This window comes from Canis lupus, chromosome 32 (assembly GCF_048164855.1).
Source record: "Canis lupus baileyi chromosome 32, mCanLup2.hap1, whole genome shotgun sequence".
In the NCBI taxonomy this organism is placed as follows: Eukaryota; Metazoa; Chordata; class Mammalia; order Carnivora; family Canidae; genus Canis; species Canis lupus.
The window spans coordinates 14,761,640-14,781,187 of NC_132869.1; the positions used below are offsets into that span (position 1 = coordinate 14,761,640).

The window sequence follows — 19,548 nt, forward strand, 5'->3', positions numbered from 1 at the left end:
ATACAGGGCTTGGACCCAGGACTCTGGGATCATGACCTGAGCTGAAGGCAGATGCTTAACTATCTGAGCCACCCAGGCACTCCTCAAATTAACCAATTTAAAGTGTATAATTCAATGAGTGATATTTAGCACATTCACAATATTGTGTAACTATTGCCTCTATTTAATTCCAAAATATTTTTATGATCCCCAACAGAAACCTCATACTGGTTGATCAGTCACTCCCCATTTGTCCCTTCCTCCCAGCCTTTGGCAACAACTAATTTGCTTTTTGTCTCTATGTATTTACCTTTTCCGGATATTCATACAAACGAAATAATATAATAGGTGACCTTTGTGCCTGGCTTCTTTACTTAGCATACTGTTTTTGAGGTTTGTCCATGTTGTGGTATGTATCAGTAATTCATTCCTTTCTGTAATGGAATAATCTTTCATTTCATGGATATGCCACAATTTGTTTATCCATTCATTTGATGAACATTTGGGTCGTTTCCACCTGAGACTAATGTGAATAGTGCTGCTATTAATATTTGTGAACAAGTTTTTGTTTGAATACCTGTTTTTAATTCTTTTGGGTAGGGGCACCTGGGTGGCTCAGTGGTTGAGCGTCTGTCTTTGGCTCAGGTCCTGATCCTGGGGTCCTGGGATCAAGTTTCTCATTGGGCTCCCCGCAGGGAGTCTGCTTCTCCCTCTGCCTATGTCTCTGCCCCTCCCTGTCTCTCTCATGAATAAATAAATAAAATCTTTAAAATAATTCTTTTGGGTATATGCCTACTTGTGGAATAGTTGGCCATATGTTAATTCTGTTTAACCTTTTGAGGAATTGCCAGCCTCTTTTCTACAGAGGCTGTACCATCTTATACTCTCAATAGGAATGAATGAGGGTTCCAATTTCTCCACATCTCCACCAAATACTTGTTATTTTCTATTTAAAAAATTGTAACAATCCTAGTTGGTGTTTACCAACCATTATGGTTTTTATGTGCATTTCCTTAATGATGCTGAGCATCTTTCATGTGCTTGTTGGCCATCTATCTTCTTTGGAGAAATGTCTATTCAAGTTTTTTGTTCAATTTTAAATTGTTTCTCTTTTTGCTCTTGAGTTTGTTAGAGTTCTTTATATATCCTGGATACCAGATCTTTATCAGGTATAGGTTTTACAATTTTTTTCCCTCAGTCTTTGAGTTGTCTTTTCATTGTTTTGTGAAGAAAACTAAAATTAGCTTATTTTCTTGTGATATCTTTATCTGGCTTCAGTATCAGGATAATGCTGGCCTCACAGAATGAGTTAGGAAGTGTTCCCTCCTATATTACTTTCTGAAAGAGTCAGAGGACTGATGATAATTCTTTTAATGTTTTGTAGAATTCACCAGTAAAGTCATCTGGTCCTAGGCTTTTCTTTATTAGTAGGTTCTTTTTTTTTTTTTTTTTTAAAGATTTATTTATTTATTTATTTATGATAGACATAGAGAGAGAAAGAGAGGCAGAGACACAGGAGGAGAGAGAAGCAGGCTCCATGCCGGGAGCCTGATGTGGGACTCGATCCTGGGACTCCAGGATCGTGCCCTGGGCCAAAGGCAGGCGCCAAACTGCTGAGCCACCCAGGGATCCCTATTAGTAGGTTCTTGATTATTAATTTAATCTTTTGTTGTAGGTCTATTTAGTTTTACTATTTTTTTCTTGAGTCAGTTTTGGTAGTTTATATGTTTTTAGGAATTTTTCCATTTCATCTAGGTTATCCAATTTGTTGGTATACAAGTGTTTATAGTATTCTCTTATAATTCTTTTTTAGTTCTAAGGTTCTATAGTAATGCCCCCACTTACATTTCTGATTTTAGTTATTTCAGTCTTCTTTCTCCTTTCTAAAATCATTAATCCTCCTCCCCCTCCTTCTCCCTTCCTTCCTCCTCTTCCTTCTTCTTCTTTTTAGTTTTTTAAGGTAGAAAATTAAGTCATTGATTTGTGGTCTTTTTTTTTTAATGTACGTGTTTATCACTATAAATTTAGCTGTGAGTACTGCATTTTACCACATGTCATAAGTTTTTGTCTTAATATTTGCCATACTATTGCCGTCTATATTTTGGTAAATATTTGTATGAAATATACTTTCCTATCCTTTATACTTTTAGCCTATTTGTATCCTTGCACATAAAGTGAGTTTCCTGTAGACAGCATATAGTTCAATCATGTTTCTTTTGTCCATTCTCCCAAGTTCTGTCTCTTAATCAGAGTTTAGGACATTTGCATATAAAGTCAATACCGATATGGAAAGACTCATTTTACCATTTTGCTATTCAATTTCCACACATGATATCTTTTTGTTTATAAACTCCTCTATTACTGCATTCAAATTGATTTTTTCCTAGTGCACCATTTTGGTTCCCTTTTCTTTTTTTTTTTTTTAAGGTTTTATTTATTTATTCATGAGTGACACAGAGAGAGAGAGGCAGAGACATAGGCAGAGGGAGAAGCAGGCTCCGTGCAGGGAGCCTGATGTGGGACTCCATCCCGGGACTCCATCCCAGGACTTCGGGATCATGCCCTGAGCCGAAGGCAGTCACTCAACCACTGAGCCATCCAGGTGTCCCTCATTTCTTTTTCTATACATTATTTAGTATTCTCCCTTAAAGGTTACCCAGGGGGTTACATTTAATATTTGAACTTTCTAACAATCAAGGGTGATTTGATACCAACTTAGTTTGAATAGTATAGAGAAACTCTATTCCTTGACAGGTCCATTTCCCCCTTCCTGCTATTTGTTGTTGCTGCTTGTTGGGGGGTGTTTTCTGCTTAGTAACTTTTCTGAACTATTTTTTTATGTATGTTGTCTTGTGTGGCCACTGAAACCTGTGTTCCATTAGATTAGTGATCAGCTCGTGGTTTGACAGAGTTTTCTTAAATGCCTGGAGCCAAGAAGAGACTTTTTAAAAAGTAAAAGAAAAAGTATTCTTCTAGTCTTTTCTAATTGGTTCTGTGTTGCGGCACTTCTTGAACCCTGAGCCAGGCCATTTACAACTCTGTCTTGGTCTTTACTTCCTCTTCATTTGAAGCCTGAAGGACAGTAAGAGGTTAAAACTTAGAGTCTTCTCAGACCTTTCTTAAAGCAGGTATCCAGACCTGGGTATGTACAGGCGCTTCTCAATTCCCTACCATACATGGGAGCTTTTATTTTATTATTATTTAAAGATTTTATTTATTTATATAAGAGAGAGAGCACGCAAGCATACAAATGAGGGGAGGGGGCAGAGGGACAGAGACAGGCACTCTCTGTAGAGAGCCTGATACAAGACTTAATCCCAGGACCCCGAGATCATGACCTGAGCTGAAGGCAGATGTTTAACCAACTGTGCTACCCGGGTACCCCCACATGGGAGCTTTTAAAAGCCCTTATTCCCCATGTATCTTACTTTCCAACTTCTTCCTTCCTAGGCTTTTTGGTTTATTTCTTATACTGACTATCCTCTCTTCCCATAGACTGCTGTGTCCAATCCTTTTGCCTTTAAATATCTTCATTAAAGGCAATTCAGGAAGCTGCCTCAGCCCTGGGAACTCTGTGGTAGGCAAAATAAAGGCAAGCCCTTGTTCTCGTCCTCAAGATAGCTAGCAGGCAGAACAGAACACACAACCACAGTTCTTTGAGAATAAGGTTCATACTCCCTCTCAGCACTAGCAACCTGCATCAAGAATTCAGCTACCATTCTCATGGCTGTCAACAATTTGGAGAGTGAAGAATGGTAGGTGAATGATTTAAAATGATTTAAAATGGTAGTAAGTACATGCTTACTGCCATATGGCAGTTTCTTCCTTAAGTTTTCCTCTAGTTACAAGTTTTTGACTAGATCCCAAAGTTCTTTTTTTTTTTTTTTTTTTTTTAAGATTTATTTATTTATTTATGAGAGACACAGAGAGGCAGAGACACAGGCAGAGGGAGCAGGCTCGGATCAGGCCCTGAGCCAAAGGCAGATGCCCAACCACTGAGCCACCCAGGTGTCCCTAAATCCCAAAGTTCTGTAAAAGTTGATTCTGACAGGTTTTGCAAGTTTAATATATTTTTGTGGAGATCTCCCTGGAGTTCCCTATTCTGCCTTTTTTAGTGATGTCAGTCCTAGATTCAATTTTTTAAATCTTCTATATTTAGTACTTAAAATTAAAATTTTGTATGCAATGGTTACCATTTCAATCAATAAGAAGGGCTGGGATCCTTTTTTCAATTTAATCCTTTTCCTGACTACTGCTGTTTCATTGATTAATGTTCTTAAAGTCCCATCTGGAGCTTCTGTTGGCTTCCAAAACCCAAATCCCCAAAATGTTCAGAACTACAGAGAAAGAATTTTTCTCCTGAGTACTCTTCTCAAAATGAGGAGTGGGAAATACGAGGTAATTATACCACCTGCTTGGTTCACTGAATACGGAGTTGGAAGCCTGCGTCTATCTAGAATAAATAGGAGTAGATTTGCTAGCTTGAGACATCTGCTTGTCAGTAAGAAGACTGGATTGTGGAAATCAGTCAGAATCTGGGTCCTAACAGGCCCACTGGAAAGGAATCTTGCCTAACCTTTTCTCTTCTTTTCCTGTTTGTTTTTTACAACTTCCTCTTAAGTAGCCTTATACATAGACAAAGGTGGTCATGTAATTGATATGATTAGAATAGAGTCAGGAAAGCAACACTTATGGGGATCCCTGGGTGGCTCAGCGGTTTAGCACCTGCCTTTGGCCCAGAGCACAATCCTGGAGACCTGGGATTGAGTCCTGCGTCGGGCTCCCTGCATGGAGCCTGCTTCTCCCTCTGCCTTTGTCTCTGCCTCTCTTTCTCTCTCTGTGTGTCTATCATGGATAAATACATAAAATCTTTAAAAAAAAAAAAAAAAAGGAAAGCAACACTTAAAAGAAATTTCATATACTCAAGCCTGAAATTCTGTGATTTAAAATGTATTACTTTGGGATTAGAGGGGAAGATCATAGAGTAGGAAGATCTTGAGCTCACCTCTTTCCATGGACACACCAAGTCTGCAAGCACATATACAGCAACTATCGGAGAATGACCTGGAGACTGGCAGAACAGTTCTTCCACAGCCAAAGACATAAGGAAAAAGCCACACTGAGAAAGGCAGAAGGGGCAGTGATGCAGTCTGGTTGGAAACCAAACCTTGGTGCAGTGACCCACAAGGAAGAAGGATATCACAGATACCAAGGTCTTCCTTGAGAAGTGAGAGGGTCAAGCCTCACATCACGCACTCTCTGCCTGGGGATCTGCCCTGAGGAGATGAGTCTCTATAACATCTTGCTTTGAAAATCAGTGGAGCCTAACTCTGGGAGAGCTGAAGGGCTTTAGGAAACCAAAACTCAGGGTGCGCCTGGGTGGTTCAGTTGGTTAAGCATTTGCCTTCAGCTCAGGTCATGATCCCAGGGTCCTCAGATCTAGCCCCACATCAGGTTTCTTGCACAGTGGGGAGTCTGCTTCTCCCTCTCTCTCTTTGCCTGCTGCTCCTCTTGTTTGTACTCTTGCTCTTAATCTCTCTGTCAAATAAATAAATAAATAAAATCTGAAAGAAAGAAAGAAAGAAAGAAAGAAAGAAAGAAAGAAAGAAAGAAAGAAAGAGGCCAAAACTCTACTCTTAAAGGGCCCGCACATAATCTCTCTTGCTCCCAGGCCCAGCACATATGAAAAGCATCTGGAATATATGTGAAGGATACTTACTAAGTTTAGGGGTGTGCTCACAGGGCAAGGATCTGTAGGAATTTACTCCAGGAAGTGCACTAGGCACCATTTTTCTTGCCCTCCTTCAGCCAAGTTGACCTGATGTTGGCAGGTGCCAGTTCTAACACTCTCCATCTACATTGCTAGCACTGACCACCCTGCTCCAGCATTCCCCTGCAGGCCCACCATACCCAATCTGCCTCATTAAATGTTCCGCCAAAGTGGCTGCCCCTCAACCACCACACCAAACAGGTAGCCTCAGCCAGGATGAGTTCTGTCCTAGGAGGCAAGGGGGCCAGTCCCACCCACTGGCACACCTGTAATGGTCATAGCCAAACCCTGCAGCTATAGCAGGGGCCAGCCTCACTCACCAGCATGCTCACAACAGTTGCAGCCCAGGCACAATGGGAGGGCACATGTGGCTCACACAGGAGACACTCCTGGAGTTCCTGGTTCTGGTGACCAGGAGGGATTGCACTTCTGAGCCCCACAGGATGCCTGCCAGATAAGATCACTACCTTCAGGAACAGGAAATGTAGCTGACCATAGAGAATCAGACAAAATAAGAAGACAATGAAATATGTTCCAATGAAAGAACAAGAAAAAAAAAAACTCAGAAAGAGAACTAAACAAAACGGAGATAAGCGATCTACTTAAGAGTTCAAAGTAATGGTCATAAAGATGTTCAATGAACTTGGAAGAAAAGTGAATGAACTCAGTAAGAACTTGAACAAAGATACAAAAAATATAAAAAGAACCAATCAGAGCTAAAGAATACAATAACTGAAATAAAAAATACACGAGAGAGAAGCAATAGCAAATCAGAGGATACAAAATGAATCAGTGATCAGAAAGAACAGTGTGGGTTGTATCTATCATATCTTTTTAAAAATTTTTTATTACATTTTATTTATATTTACTCTTATACATATTCACAAAGGGACACATACAAGAATATTATTAAAAGCATTGTGTTTAGTAGTCAAAAAAATTGAAATGAAGGATTTCTGGGTGGCTCAGCATTGAGCGTCTGCCTTTGGCTCAGGGCGTGATCTCAGGGTCCTGGATCGAGTCCCACATCAGGCTCCCTGCATGGAGCCTACTTCTCCCTCTGTCTGTGTCTCTGCCTCTGTCTGTGTGTCTCTCATGAATAAATAAATTTTTAAAATCTTTAAAAAAAACTGAAATGAATGTCTATTAACAGGAGACTGGATGCATAAACTGTGGTATATTCACATAATGAAATCTATATATAATTGAAGAGGAACAGCTGCAAGGGTTCTCCATGGATTAATCTTATGATTAACATAATGTTTTTATGTTTTATACATAATGATTTTAACATAATGTATTTTTAAATATTTACATTAAATTTTTTTTTAAATTTATTTATTCATGGGAGACACAGAGAGAGAGGCAGAGACACAGAGAGAAGCAGGCTTTCCACAGGGAACCCAATATGAGACTGGAGCCCAATGTGGGACTCGATCCCAGATTCCGGGATCATGCCCCAAGCGGAAGGCAGATGCTCAACTGCTGAGCCACCCAGTGTCCTACATTTTTTAATTTAAATTCAATTTGCCAACATATAGTATAACACCCAGTGCTTATCCCATCAAGTGCCCTCCTCAGTGCCTGTCATCCAGTTACCACATCCCCCCACCTACCTCCCCTTCCACAACCCTTTGTTTGTTTCCCAGAGTCAGAAGTCTCTCATGGTTTGTCTCCCTTTCTAATTTTTCCCACTCAGTTCTCCTCCTTTCTCTTATAATCCCTTTCACTATTTCTTATTCCACGTATGAGTGAAACCATATGATGATTGTCCTTTTCTGACTATTTCACTCAGCATAATATCTTCCAGTTCCATCCACATTGAAGCAAATGGTGGGTATTCGTCTCTTCTGATGGCTGAGTAATATTCCATTGTATATATATATATATATACCACATCTTTTCCATTCATCTGTCAAAGGACATCATGGCTCCTTCCACAGTTTAGCTATTGTGGAAATTCTTGCCATGGACTTTAACATAATGTTAAATGAAAGAAACAAGTCACAGAAAGATACACATACAGTATAATTCCATTTATATGGAATATATTATATATAATATATAATAAATTCAATTTATTCCATTTATGTAACGTTCAAAACAGAAGAAAAAATAAACACTATATTAGCTAAGGAATGCAATCATAGATGATGAAATAATAGAGAAAAGTATAGTAATGTTTAACTCAAAAAGCAGAATATTGGCTATTTATGAGGAAAAAAGGAAACACATGCAATTGGAAAAGAATACACAGGGGTCATTGAAGGTATTGGCAGTCAGTGTTTTACTTTTTAACCCAGGTGGTAATTACAAAGTGTTGCTTTGTTATTATTATTTTAAAAATATATAAATGCTTTATATATTCTTATGTATCTATATCTTACAATAAAAAGATAGTAAGAGAATAGTTTTATACTAATACATTTATAAACTTAGGCAAAGTAAATTCCCAGAAAAATATAAATTATCATAACCATGTCAGGAAAATACAGAAAATCTAAATGATCCCATAACTTTCAAGAAGTAAATCAGTACTTCCAGATAATACAAAATAAAAAAATAAAGCATCTGTCCCAGGAGCTATGCTGGAAATTTGGCCAAATACTCAAGGAACAGATAATTCTATTATTTTTACACAAACTCAGAGAAGAGAAAAAGGCACACTCCCCAATTAATTTTATGTAGTTAGTATAACTTAGATAAGAAAACCAGACAAGAATGGTTTAAGAAAATTAAAAGCAATCTCAGTCATGAACATAAAGGTTGAATCCTAAATAAAATATTATCAAACCAAATCTAGTAATACATAAATAATATATCATGATCATGATGGGTTAGTTCCAGGAAAGAAAGGTTGGTTTAGCATTAAATAACCTTGGGATCCCTGGGTGGCTCAGAGGTTTAGCGCCTGCCTTCTGCCCAGGGCGTGATCCTGGGGTCCTGGGATTGGGTCCCGTGTCAAGCTCCCTGCATGGAGCCTGCTTCTCCCTCTGCCTGGGTCTCTGCCTCTCTCTCTCTCTCTCTCTCTCTCTCTCTCTGTCTCACGAATAAATAAACGAAATCTTAAAAAAAAAAACCCACTTAGAAAAACCCTTGCATATACGTAACAGGAAGCATGTGAAAGAATGTTCATGGTAGCATTGGTTGTATGGCAAAACACCAAAACAATCCAGTTGACTATCAACAGTAAAATGAGTAAATTTTCATCAATATAATATTATATGGCACTTGACGGGATGAGCACTGGGTGATGTGCTATATGTTGGCAAATTGAAGTCCAATTAAAAAAATTTAAAAAAGAATATTATATGGAAGTGAAAATGAATGACTTTCAGTTATATGTATCAACACATATGAATCTCAAAAGTTATGTTGAACAAGGAAAGCAAGGCACAAATACATAAAATACAATTTTGTTTATATAGCATCAAAACAGGCCACAAAAGGAATGATTAACACAAAATTCAGGATAGTAATAATCTCATGAATGGGGGGGACATATAGGTGGTAGAGAGTATATAGAAGACTTCTGGGGTAGCTGGCAAGGTTCTCTCTCCTTTCATGACTATTCATGTATTAATAGATCAATATCCTATGCATTTTTTTCATGCTGCTTTCTGTATTTATGTTCCATTTAAACATAAAGTTTTAAAAGATTAAGACATTTTGTTTATTAAAAGATATCATTAAGAAAGTGAAAAGCCAAACCACAGAGTGGAAACAGATATTTGTAATATATATATTTGATAAAGAACTCATATCTAAAATATGTGAAGAACTCTTGTGAATAGACACTACTTAAGTACTTCATCAAAAGGGGAAATGAAAATGGACAATTAACATATGAAAAATGGGCCCAATATCCATAGTCATCAGGCAAATACAGATTAAAGGCACAGTGCAGTACAGGTGCATACCCACCAGAATGGCTAAAGTAAATATACTTATTCTAAGTATTCAAAAGGGTATGGGAAAACAGTGGTGGCAGTGTAAATTGATATAGCCACTTAGTAAACAGTGTGATAGTATCTACTGAACTGAATATATGCCAAACCTATGACCTACTCCCACTTCTAGGTATATACCCAAGAGAAATACACACACACACACACACACACACACACACGTATGTATGTATGGAAGTAAAAATTAATGAGTTTCAGTTATGTATATCAACACAGATGAATTTCAAAACTTATGTTGAACAAAAAAAACAAAACAAATCTCTCTCTCTCTCTCTCTCTCTCTCTATATATATATATATATATACACACACATGAACTGGAATGTTCTCAGCAACACTATAATAGCCTCAAACTAGTAACTACCCAAAAGTCTTTCAACAGTAGAATGGAGAAAAAAACTATGGTATATTCACACAATGTAATATTATATACAGGAATGAGGATAAATGCACTACAATTGCATAGAATAATATATAAAAATCTCACAAATGTAAGACTGATAAAAGAAGTCAGCAACAAAAAATACATAGTACATGGTTACATTTATATAAAACTCAAAAACAGGCAAAATCAGTATATAGTGCTGGAAGTCAAGACAGTGGCCAACTTTGATGAGGGATAGTGACTTGAAGCATGCATACGGGGGACTTCCGGAATGCTGGTAGTTCTCTGTTTCCTGATCAGGGGATGATTACAAAGATGTGTTCATTTTGTGTAAAGTCATTGAGTTATATGCATGAATCTGTATTTTTCTGTATATGTGTTATTTCTGTAATGTGTTCTTAAAAAGGGGGAGAGAAAAGCCTGGATGATATTATGATTGGTGATATTATGCCACTGAGGAATCTGATTGCCACTGATTCCAATTCTTTGTACATGATATCTAGAAAACAAAACAAAATAAAAAGGTAATAACTAGTAGAAATTGAAAGTAAACTTTTAACTGATACATGAGGAAAGTGGGTGGAGGTATGGATGTACAACAAAAAACATTCTTGAGTACTCTTTCTTCTGCCTTAGTTCTCTATTAAAGTTTATTTTTTTAAAGATTTATTTTTATTTATTTATGATAGACATAGAGAGAGAGAGAGTCAGAGACACAGGCAGAGGGAGAAGCAGGCTCCATGCCAGGAGCCCGATGTGGGACTCGATCCCGGGACTCCAGGATTGTGCCCTGGGCCAAAGGCAGGCACGAAACCACTGAGCCACCCAGGGATCCCCTCTATTAAAGTTTAAATAGTGTTGAGAGTAGAGATAATGTTAGAAAACAATGAATTTGGGACACCTGGGTGGCTCAGCGGTTGAGCATCTGCCTTTGGCTCAGGGCATGATCCTGGAGTCCCGGGATTGAGTCCTGTATCAGACTCCTTGCATGGAGCCTGCTTCTCCTGTCTCTGCCTCTCTCTGTGTCTCTCACGAATAAGCAAATAAAATCTGAGAGAGAGAGAGAGAGACAGACAGACAGACAGACAACAATGAATTTATCAGGTAACTTTCAAAAAGGAGACTGGTGCTTTTATTCTGGCTGCACCTATTCTCAGCTCCTTTAATAATGGAGCCCACTATCTTGGAGTGGGGAAATGGGCCGCAAGAAAGAGAAACTCATTTTAGTTGTTCTTTTCCAAAGGTATCTTCCAGACCTTCCTCCAACATCGACCCAGGCAACTATGGTGAAGTACATGATCTGATCACCCAAATACCCTCTAAAGTGCAGATACAAGACATTACTAAGGAGCTACACTGCCCACTGTGTAATGACTGGTTCCGTGATCCATTGATGCTAAGCTGTGGCCACAACTTCTGCCAGGCCTGTATCCAAAACTTTTGGAAGCAGCAAGCAAAGGAAACATTCTGTCCTGAGTGTAAGATGCTATGTCAATATAGTAACTGTACATTCAATCTTGTACTGGAGAAGCTGGTAGAGAAGATTAAGAAGCTACCCTTACTCAAGGGCCATCCACAGTGCCCAGAGCATGGAGAGAACCTGAAACTATTCAGTAAGCCAGATGGGAAACTGATCTGCTTTCAATGCAAAGATGCTCGGCTGTCTGTGGAGCAGTCTAAAGATTTCCTGCAGATCTCTGATGCTGTCTGTTTCTTCATGGTAGGTGAGGCTTGAGCCTTGAATAATGCCTTAGGAAAGCTGAGAGAAATCTTTTGTAGGGTTTCTTCTCTCTTTCAACCCCACCCCTTTATTCAGATGATTATTAGTAAGCTCAGAAAATACAACATATCCTGCAAAGTTCTTTCTCTCGAGTTGCTGATTATAGGAAAGGAGTAGTGGAATAGCTCCGGCTACTCCCTCAATCAATCAAATATTTACCTACACCCTGCCACGACAAGACTCTGCTAGACACTCTGTAGAATATGGATGTACAAGATATTACTCTTGTTAACAAAAGTCTTGAAATTTAGTCAAACTTAAAATGAATAAAACAACAGAATCAAGATAGTGTACTATTGAGAGTTAAATGTTGTCACATTTGTAATTTGTAAATATTTAGAATTTCAGAGAAGATTAGAGAATACTGAAATAAGGGATGTATGGTGAATGAAAGCTTGAGATGGGAAATCATTTGCATTTGAATGGGCAGAGGGGAGAAATGAATATTCTAAGTGATAACATAAATAAAAGTATAGATAGTGAGAACAGAACAACTACAGCAGAAAATGCAGAGTCAGCTTCTTCAAACCTCTGTAGTAAGTTAATAGCATAAAACTAAGTTTTTCTGCTGTTTGTTATTTTCTTTACAATTCTTGGAAGAGACAGGAATTCAGGGGTTAAGGAAAGGTTTGCAGCAAGAGCTTTTTGTTTTGTTTTGTTTTGTTTTGTTTTGTTTTCTCTGATACCCTGGGGCTTTAGGAGAGATGTCCCTATGGCCCTTCATCTCCCAAGTTAGTGTGGTTAATTCTATATGGTAGACCATAATTCTATATGGTATTCCCAGGAGGAGCTCACCATCCATCAGGGTCAACTGGAGGCAACCCTGAAGGAACTTCAGTCCCTGAAGAATATGCAGAAAGATGCTATTGCTGCTTACAAGGTGAGAAACAGGGCAGAGGGGTTATGAGATAGAACTGGAATACCTTCCTTGTAACTTCAGCTACATGGGTAGAAAGGTGCTTGTACATATATTATCAATACACTAAATGACACCTGGGCTATAGAATTAGAAAGCGGACACTGTAAGGTGGAAAGAAACATAGCAGTGAAATAAGTTCTCAATGGATGATCAACAGAGAGAGCAGACTGACCTTTTCTGTTACATGCTGATCCTTCTGATGGCTCAATCACTAGGTGATTGTTTTGAGGTTGTGATCTGTCTGATATTTCCCTTTACATATGGCAAAATAAGGGATTTATCAGAAAAATCCGCTAAAGATTATTATGCCGAAAGAAATACCTTTCTTTTCTTTGAGTTTATAACCAGGCTACCTCTGATTTAAGGTTTCTCAGATTGCTGGTTTTCACCATCCAATTTGATCTTTTCTAGCTCCTCCAAACTAAATAAACCATTGCCTATACTGTCAACTTCACAGGAGCTCTAGGAGAACATTCCTAGTTAGAAACTTGGCAAAGCAGTCCCTAGGTTTTGGGGCTAAATTGGTAGTTCTGTTTTTTCATAATTACTCTATGGGAGAGTCTTCTCTGGCTTTTGGCATCTGGAATAAGAAATATGTACAATGAAGGAAAGAAGGATAGATGGAAATAATGTCTCCAGAGAATGTTGTTTCTGTTTTAAGAGTTCCTAGTTTAGCTACTACAGTCAACATTCATTCATTCAAAAAATATTTATTGAGTAAGGCATTACACTAGATACTATATTACACTAGAGTGGGAGATAGATTAATGGGATTAAGTAATCCCATTAATAGCAATAAAATGATAACTGTGATAATTACTATAAATGAAAATAAAGGGTACTATAATAAATATATGTGAAGAATTAATCTAGGCTAGGGGAGGGGTATTCTCTGAAAAAAATCACCCATTAAAAATTAAGAATTAAAGGACAAGTAACTTAGCCAAGTGAACTGACTGAAGGGAATATGAAGAGAGTGGCCTAGAGAATAATGTTCTGTGAAGAGCAAAGAGCATATGGAGAAGTCCTGAGATAGGAAGTTGGTTGCTATGTTAAACAGAGACAAGGCCAATAAAATTGGATCATGGGAGGCAAGATGAGCTTGAAGAGGTAGATATGGGCCCAGTTACAGAGTCCCTTGTAGATAACATTAGGAATTTTGAACTTCTTCCTATGGTAAGAAGCCATTAAAGAGGTTTAAATAGGACATGATTTCATCTCATTTTGAAAATATGAGTCTAGTGGCTATGAGAAGAGAGACAATGATAAGGATAATGGTTAGAAGGCTATTGCAGTGATCCCAGAGAGTGATGATGGTAGCTTAGACAAGAGAGGCACAGAGAAAGAGAGAAATAAACAGCTTCAGCATAAGCTTTGGAGATTTAAAAAAAAATGACCTGGATGTCGTGACTGATTAGATGTGAGAAGGGTGAGTAGAGACGTCATAGACAGTTGGATACAGGAATCTAGAGCTCAGAAGTTGATCTAGACTGGGAATAAGAAGTCAGCAAAGAGACTGATTTAAATCTGTGTGAGGAGAGGATATTACCTAGAAAGAGAATATTGAATGAGAAGGGGAAAGAGCCTAGGACAGAATATCAAATAACTCCAATATTTAGAGCTTGGTTAAAAAAGAACCAACCAATATGTGAAATAGTGATGAAATAGGTAAAAGGAAAATTGGAAAAGTGTGAGCTAGAGGATAGAGTGAATTTTAAGAGTGCCATTATAATGATGGACCACAAAATCCAAGCTGGATAGGAGGGGACATGGAGACAGAAGAAGATGATAAACAGAAATGGAGGGGGTCAATGAATAAGAGGTTTCAATGAGACCAATAATTGTTACAGTAGAGGTACCTAAGTGAGCACAAGAAGTTAATTTTGGAGATAGTGAAATTGCTAGGAATGATAAAATCCTGTGTGATTGAGAGAATGAGTAGATAAAGGTGGAGATCACTAGAAATCAGGAGGATAAAGTTCTGAGAAGCTCAAATGTCAGATGGTTCATCCCTCAGGACATTGTGGTTACCTTAGGAAAGGATAGAACAGTTATTAATTTCAGTGCTTCAGACGTTGCCTGTCTCCTGCTTCTTCTATAGTGTCCTGGCAGCAGAAGTGACATCCCCCTAGCTCTGTCTTCTAGGTAAGAATAGTTCCTTCAGCCTCCTGATGGCCCCAGTCTAACAGCATCACTTGGCAGACATTAGTTTGTACCTCTGGTAGGAGGATACTATTACTCATTCCAGGATGTTTAATTAATTAATTAACCCCACAACCTTATTTATTATGGGATTGGTTACCACCTTGGTACTGCAATAGGTACCTAGAGATCACTTTTGACTATTTCATTCCTGAACTATTAAACTGAGAAAAACAAAATAAGTCTCCCAAAGAACTCTGCTTAGTGTGGTCGAATCATTTTAGTGCATTTTCCTGTTATGGTATATGAGTAGTGGTGTGGGTCCCCATCCCCAAGTGCTAGTCTCAGTAATTACCATGATGATGATCATGGAGGTTTCCAGGAAAACAAGCTACATCTGCAGCAACACATCTCCTTGGAGTTTCTAAAGCTACATCAGTTCCTGCACAGCAAAGAAAAGAACATTTTAAATGATCTCCGAGAAGAGGGGAAAGCCTTGAATGAGGAGATGGAGCTGAATCTGAACCAGCTTCAAGAACAGTGTCTCCTAGCCAAGGAGATGTTGGTGAGCATCCAGGCACGAATGGAACAGCAGAATCCCTTCGACTTTCTCAAAGTGAGACTCCATATCAACATAATTATGGGTACACTAGCAGGGGAAGAAGGTTGGAAAGATGTAGAAGCAGCTTTACCCATTGGGAAGGGGGAAGAAACCTACTTTAGTGCTTTTAAGACTCTCTGGGAGAAAAGCAGAAGGCTACTTTTGCCTTACAGTCAATAGGAAGCTTTGTTTTCACTCTCCTAAAAAGGATAATAAATGCCATTAATAATGGCATCTATTAATATTTTAATCTTTCTTCAAAAATAATTTTGAGGGTTTATTTCTCAAAAATAAGAATGTTGCAACCTGAGTTGTACCTTAGACTGGCTTTTAATTGACTTGTTTGGGTTTTTTAAAAAATATTTTATTTATTTATTCATGAGAGACACACAGAGAGAGGCAGAGACACAGGCAGAGGGAGAAGCAGGCTCCATGCAGGGAGCCTGATGTGGGACTGGATCTTGGGATTCCAGGATCATGCCCTTAGCCTAAGGCAGCCACTCAACCTCTGAGCCACCCAGGAATCCCTCAATTGACCTGTTTGAAAGGTGTTTGCCAGTTGTTATTACTCGAAGCCTGACCTCTAAAGTGTCATTAATTATCAGCTCAGCACTCAGAAGTTTACTTAGCCAGACTAAGGAAAAGTGGCTTTGGGCTGAAAGACCTATGGTGTTTTTCTTGAAATCATGTAGCAGTATAGCTAGAAATGGCCCACCTATTAATTTCTCTTATTTCATGTAAAAGGGAACTCTAGAAAACTAAAGTAAGATAAAGCCAGTTTATCTCAGGTTAGATGAAGGATACTGATCAGAAAGCCATATGGACAGTGGGAGGAGTTGGTGGTGATGGAATGGGGACTTCTGCACAGGATCCCAGTATTGATGATCAAATTCTGGTGGTGGCCAGTATCACCAAAGAAATTTCTGGTGTTGATAAATAGACATCTAACTTCTTTATTACTCCTTTCCTCTTCTAGGATATCACATCTCTCTTGGATAGGTAAGTGTTTCTGTATGGTATTAATACCTTTCCTTTGTCTGTGGAGGATGTCTAGAATGATTTATGTTCCCTGCAGCTTGGAGCAAGGAACGAGGGTACTGATGCCCAGAGAGCTTATCTCCAGAAAGCTGAACCCAGGCCTATACAAAGGTCCCATCCAATACATGATGTGGAGGGAAATGCAGTCCTCTCTCTCTCCAGGTATCAGTGGGCAGTAGTTTAGTTATTGGTTCCTGGGGCTCCTAATCTATGTTCCCTCTGTGGGACCTCTTCTGTGGCCCTAATTAATACTTTAGAGTCTGGGATAGGGGAAGGGTAGAGTTTAACCAAAAGAAGACTGTGGTATGACTTCAGTCAGTATGACTGAATTTCTTCTGGTACTATGACCCAAGGATTTATGACTTTTCACTGGTAAATAGAGTCTTATGTGAGAATTACTTCTCAGCCTATGATTTTGTTTCATTGTTCTATCAAATGTGACAACCAATTATTTTATCCTGTTTCTCTAAATCAGTTCTATAAATCCCTGGGGCTTCTCTGCCCTGAATGAGGAGGTTACTATATATACCTTTTGCATGTAATAGAGTCCTTATAGATCTTGTTTTTGATGTTCATAACATAGAATATAACATTTTAGGAAACTGTTTAGAGATCTTTAGTACTTCAAAGGAAAATCAATAATTTCTATAGATGTACCTAATAAGGACACAAGTTTTTGTCATCCTGCAGATACCAAGGGACTGAGCAGGACAAAAGAACACACATGGCAATTCAAGAACATAAAATAAAGTTCTAAATAATATTTATAGAAATAAAATTCTAAATAAAGTTTCTTAAAATATGTTCTTTAATTCATATAGATTCATTATTATTATTGTTTGTAGTTACTGATTTAATGAAAATCACAAATTCATTCCTGTTAACAAATTTTCCAAGCAATTGACATTGAAAACACAGCTTTACTACACATAGCCTGAGGTTTAATTAACACAGAATAAAATTCGCCAATTTTAAGTGTACAATTTGATGAGTTTTTTTTTTTAACGAATTTAGAACCCAAACCCTTATTTGTGCTGTAAAGAGGGGGAAAAATGATTAGCAATCACATACATTATGCAACAGGACTAGTTTTTATGACAGAGCAACATAGAGTACTTTAACCACAGCTTCAGTTTCACAACAGCACATTCCAACACATTTCCCAACATATGTAGGACTAATACTCTTTAAATTCCTATTGCAGTAATTATATCGTACTCAAGTCACTGATTAAAAACCAAACAATACCAGCATATTTTTAAACATTAAAAAAGAACCCAGAAGACAGAAATCCCAGAGGCAACAAGCATTGGGGATTTTAAGTGAAATTTAAGGGGAAGAGGCACAGGATCAAAGGCCACTGATAAAATTTTACCAATTCAATAGATGCATCTCAGAAACAAGAATCATCATAAATAGTCTTCATATCTTTCTCTGAATATTTAAAAACAGACCACATCTAGTATAGATACCCGCCCCCTCATTTTGCTTATTCCCCAAACTGATTTTGACTGATAGTTGCCCCTCAAGTACTGGATCAATTTAAAAACCACACACATTCAAATTAAAGAACTGATTAACCTTCACAAGGGCACATGGATTGTTTGGTACCAAATATTACAGTAATTTTACAGGGACCACAAAAAGACTTGCTTGCTTTCTCTTTTTCTTTTTTTTTTCTTTTCTTTTCTTTTCTCTTTTCCTTCCTTCCTTCCTTCCTTCCTTCCTTCCTTCCTTCCTTCCTTCTTTCCTTCCTTCCTTCCTTCCTTCCTTCCTTCCTTCCTTCCTTCCTTCCTTCCTTCCTTCCTTCCTCTCTCTCTTTCTTTCCTCCTTTCTTTCTGAAAGACAGAGAGAGGCAGAGACATAGGCAGAAGGAGAAGCAGGGAGCCTGCTCCCCTGCAGGGAGCCGGATGTGGAACTCAACCCCAGGACCCTGGGATAACAACCTGAGCCAAAGGCAGCCACTCAACCCCTGAGCCACACAGGTGCCCCCCCAAAAGGTTATTTTTTGTTACAATAACTAAGGTAATAGCAAAAATTTTTAACAAAGATAACAGAGATCACAAAGATGAGAGATATGTTTTTAAGACATAAAATTCCTTTAAAAGTCATTGCATTTTCACTTTACTTAGAATTTTCAATCACAAAATCTCAGTAAGTAGAAACATTACAAATCCATAAGAGAACTCTAATCTCACGTGTACACCAAAATTTTAAACTTACTTCTTAAAATCTAAATACTTTAAAAGCTCACAATTTGAGCATTTAAAGTCTTTCCTAAGACTTCTAGCTCTCCAGTACTATACACCTTCACATAAACTACTGGAGAAGCTAGCAAAGCAGTGAAGGCTATTTATTCCACTGATGTAAATTTCTGCACCCACCTGCTTCTGAACCCCAGACTTCTGTGTGACTGGTATTCCTATTCAGTTACATCTTTTCAGTCTTCCCCCACCTTGCACCAAAGCAAAACTGTTTTGCTTCTTTCCCTGCATTTAGATTTCTAAAGGACTTTTAAGTTTCTAACCAATTTTTATGCTTCCAAGAGACAATTTAACTAGTATTTTCTTTGCCCATTGCCCAGTTGTATATATATTACATGCTCTAGAGCTGTACTTGCTTTTGTGCCAGAATTCCCTTTAACCCAATTCTCTACCACCCTCAACCTCTGCAACATGTACCTAACCAACTCAACTTTCTCCCTTTCCTCACCCCCACCCCTCCCAGTACCAATGCCAAGGTGTGCTCCACCCCCAACCTTCACACCTCAGGGTCCTCCCATTTGAAGATTGCTACTTTGAAATTAAATCATGCAAAATTCATATTTTTAAAAAATACATAGAAGTGGGACGCCTGGGTGGCTCAGCAGTTGAGCATCTGTCTTTGGCTCAGGGTGTGATCCTGCGGACCTGGGATAGAGTCCCACATTAGGCTGCCTGCAGGGAGCCTGCTTCTCCCTCTGCCTCG

The 19,548-nt window shown here is 38.4% G+C and overlaps 1 protein-coding gene and 1 long non-coding RNA gene across 6 annotated transcripts in view; one reads left to right on the forward strand and one right to left on the reverse strand.

Annotated features, from left to right (window-relative positions):
• The window catches only part of LOC140622575 (uncharacterized), a 60,748-nt gene that overhangs the window by 19,847 nt on the left and 21,353 nt on the right, over positions 1-19,548 (reverse strand). The window lies entirely within an intron of this gene.
• The window catches only part of TRIM69 (tripartite motif containing 69), a 44,308-nt gene that overhangs the window by 10,072 nt on the left and 14,688 nt on the right, over positions 1-19,548 (forward strand). For 2 of the 4 annotated variants that reach the window (XM_072808216.1, XM_072808218.1), the window contains exons 2-6: positions 11,345-11,821; positions 12,666-12,761; positions 15,325-15,558; positions 16,520-16,542; positions 16,619-16,743. In XM_072808216.1, the coding sequence (XP_072664317.1) occupies positions 11,345-11,821; positions 12,666-12,761; positions 15,325-15,558; positions 16,520-16,542; positions 16,619-16,743 (955 nt within the window). The remainder of the gene's footprint in view (positions 1-11,344; positions 11,822-12,665; positions 12,762-15,324; positions 15,559-16,519; positions 16,543-16,618; positions 16,744-19,548) is intronic. The other 2 variants (XM_072808217.1, XM_072808219.1) reach the window with 2 other exon arrangements.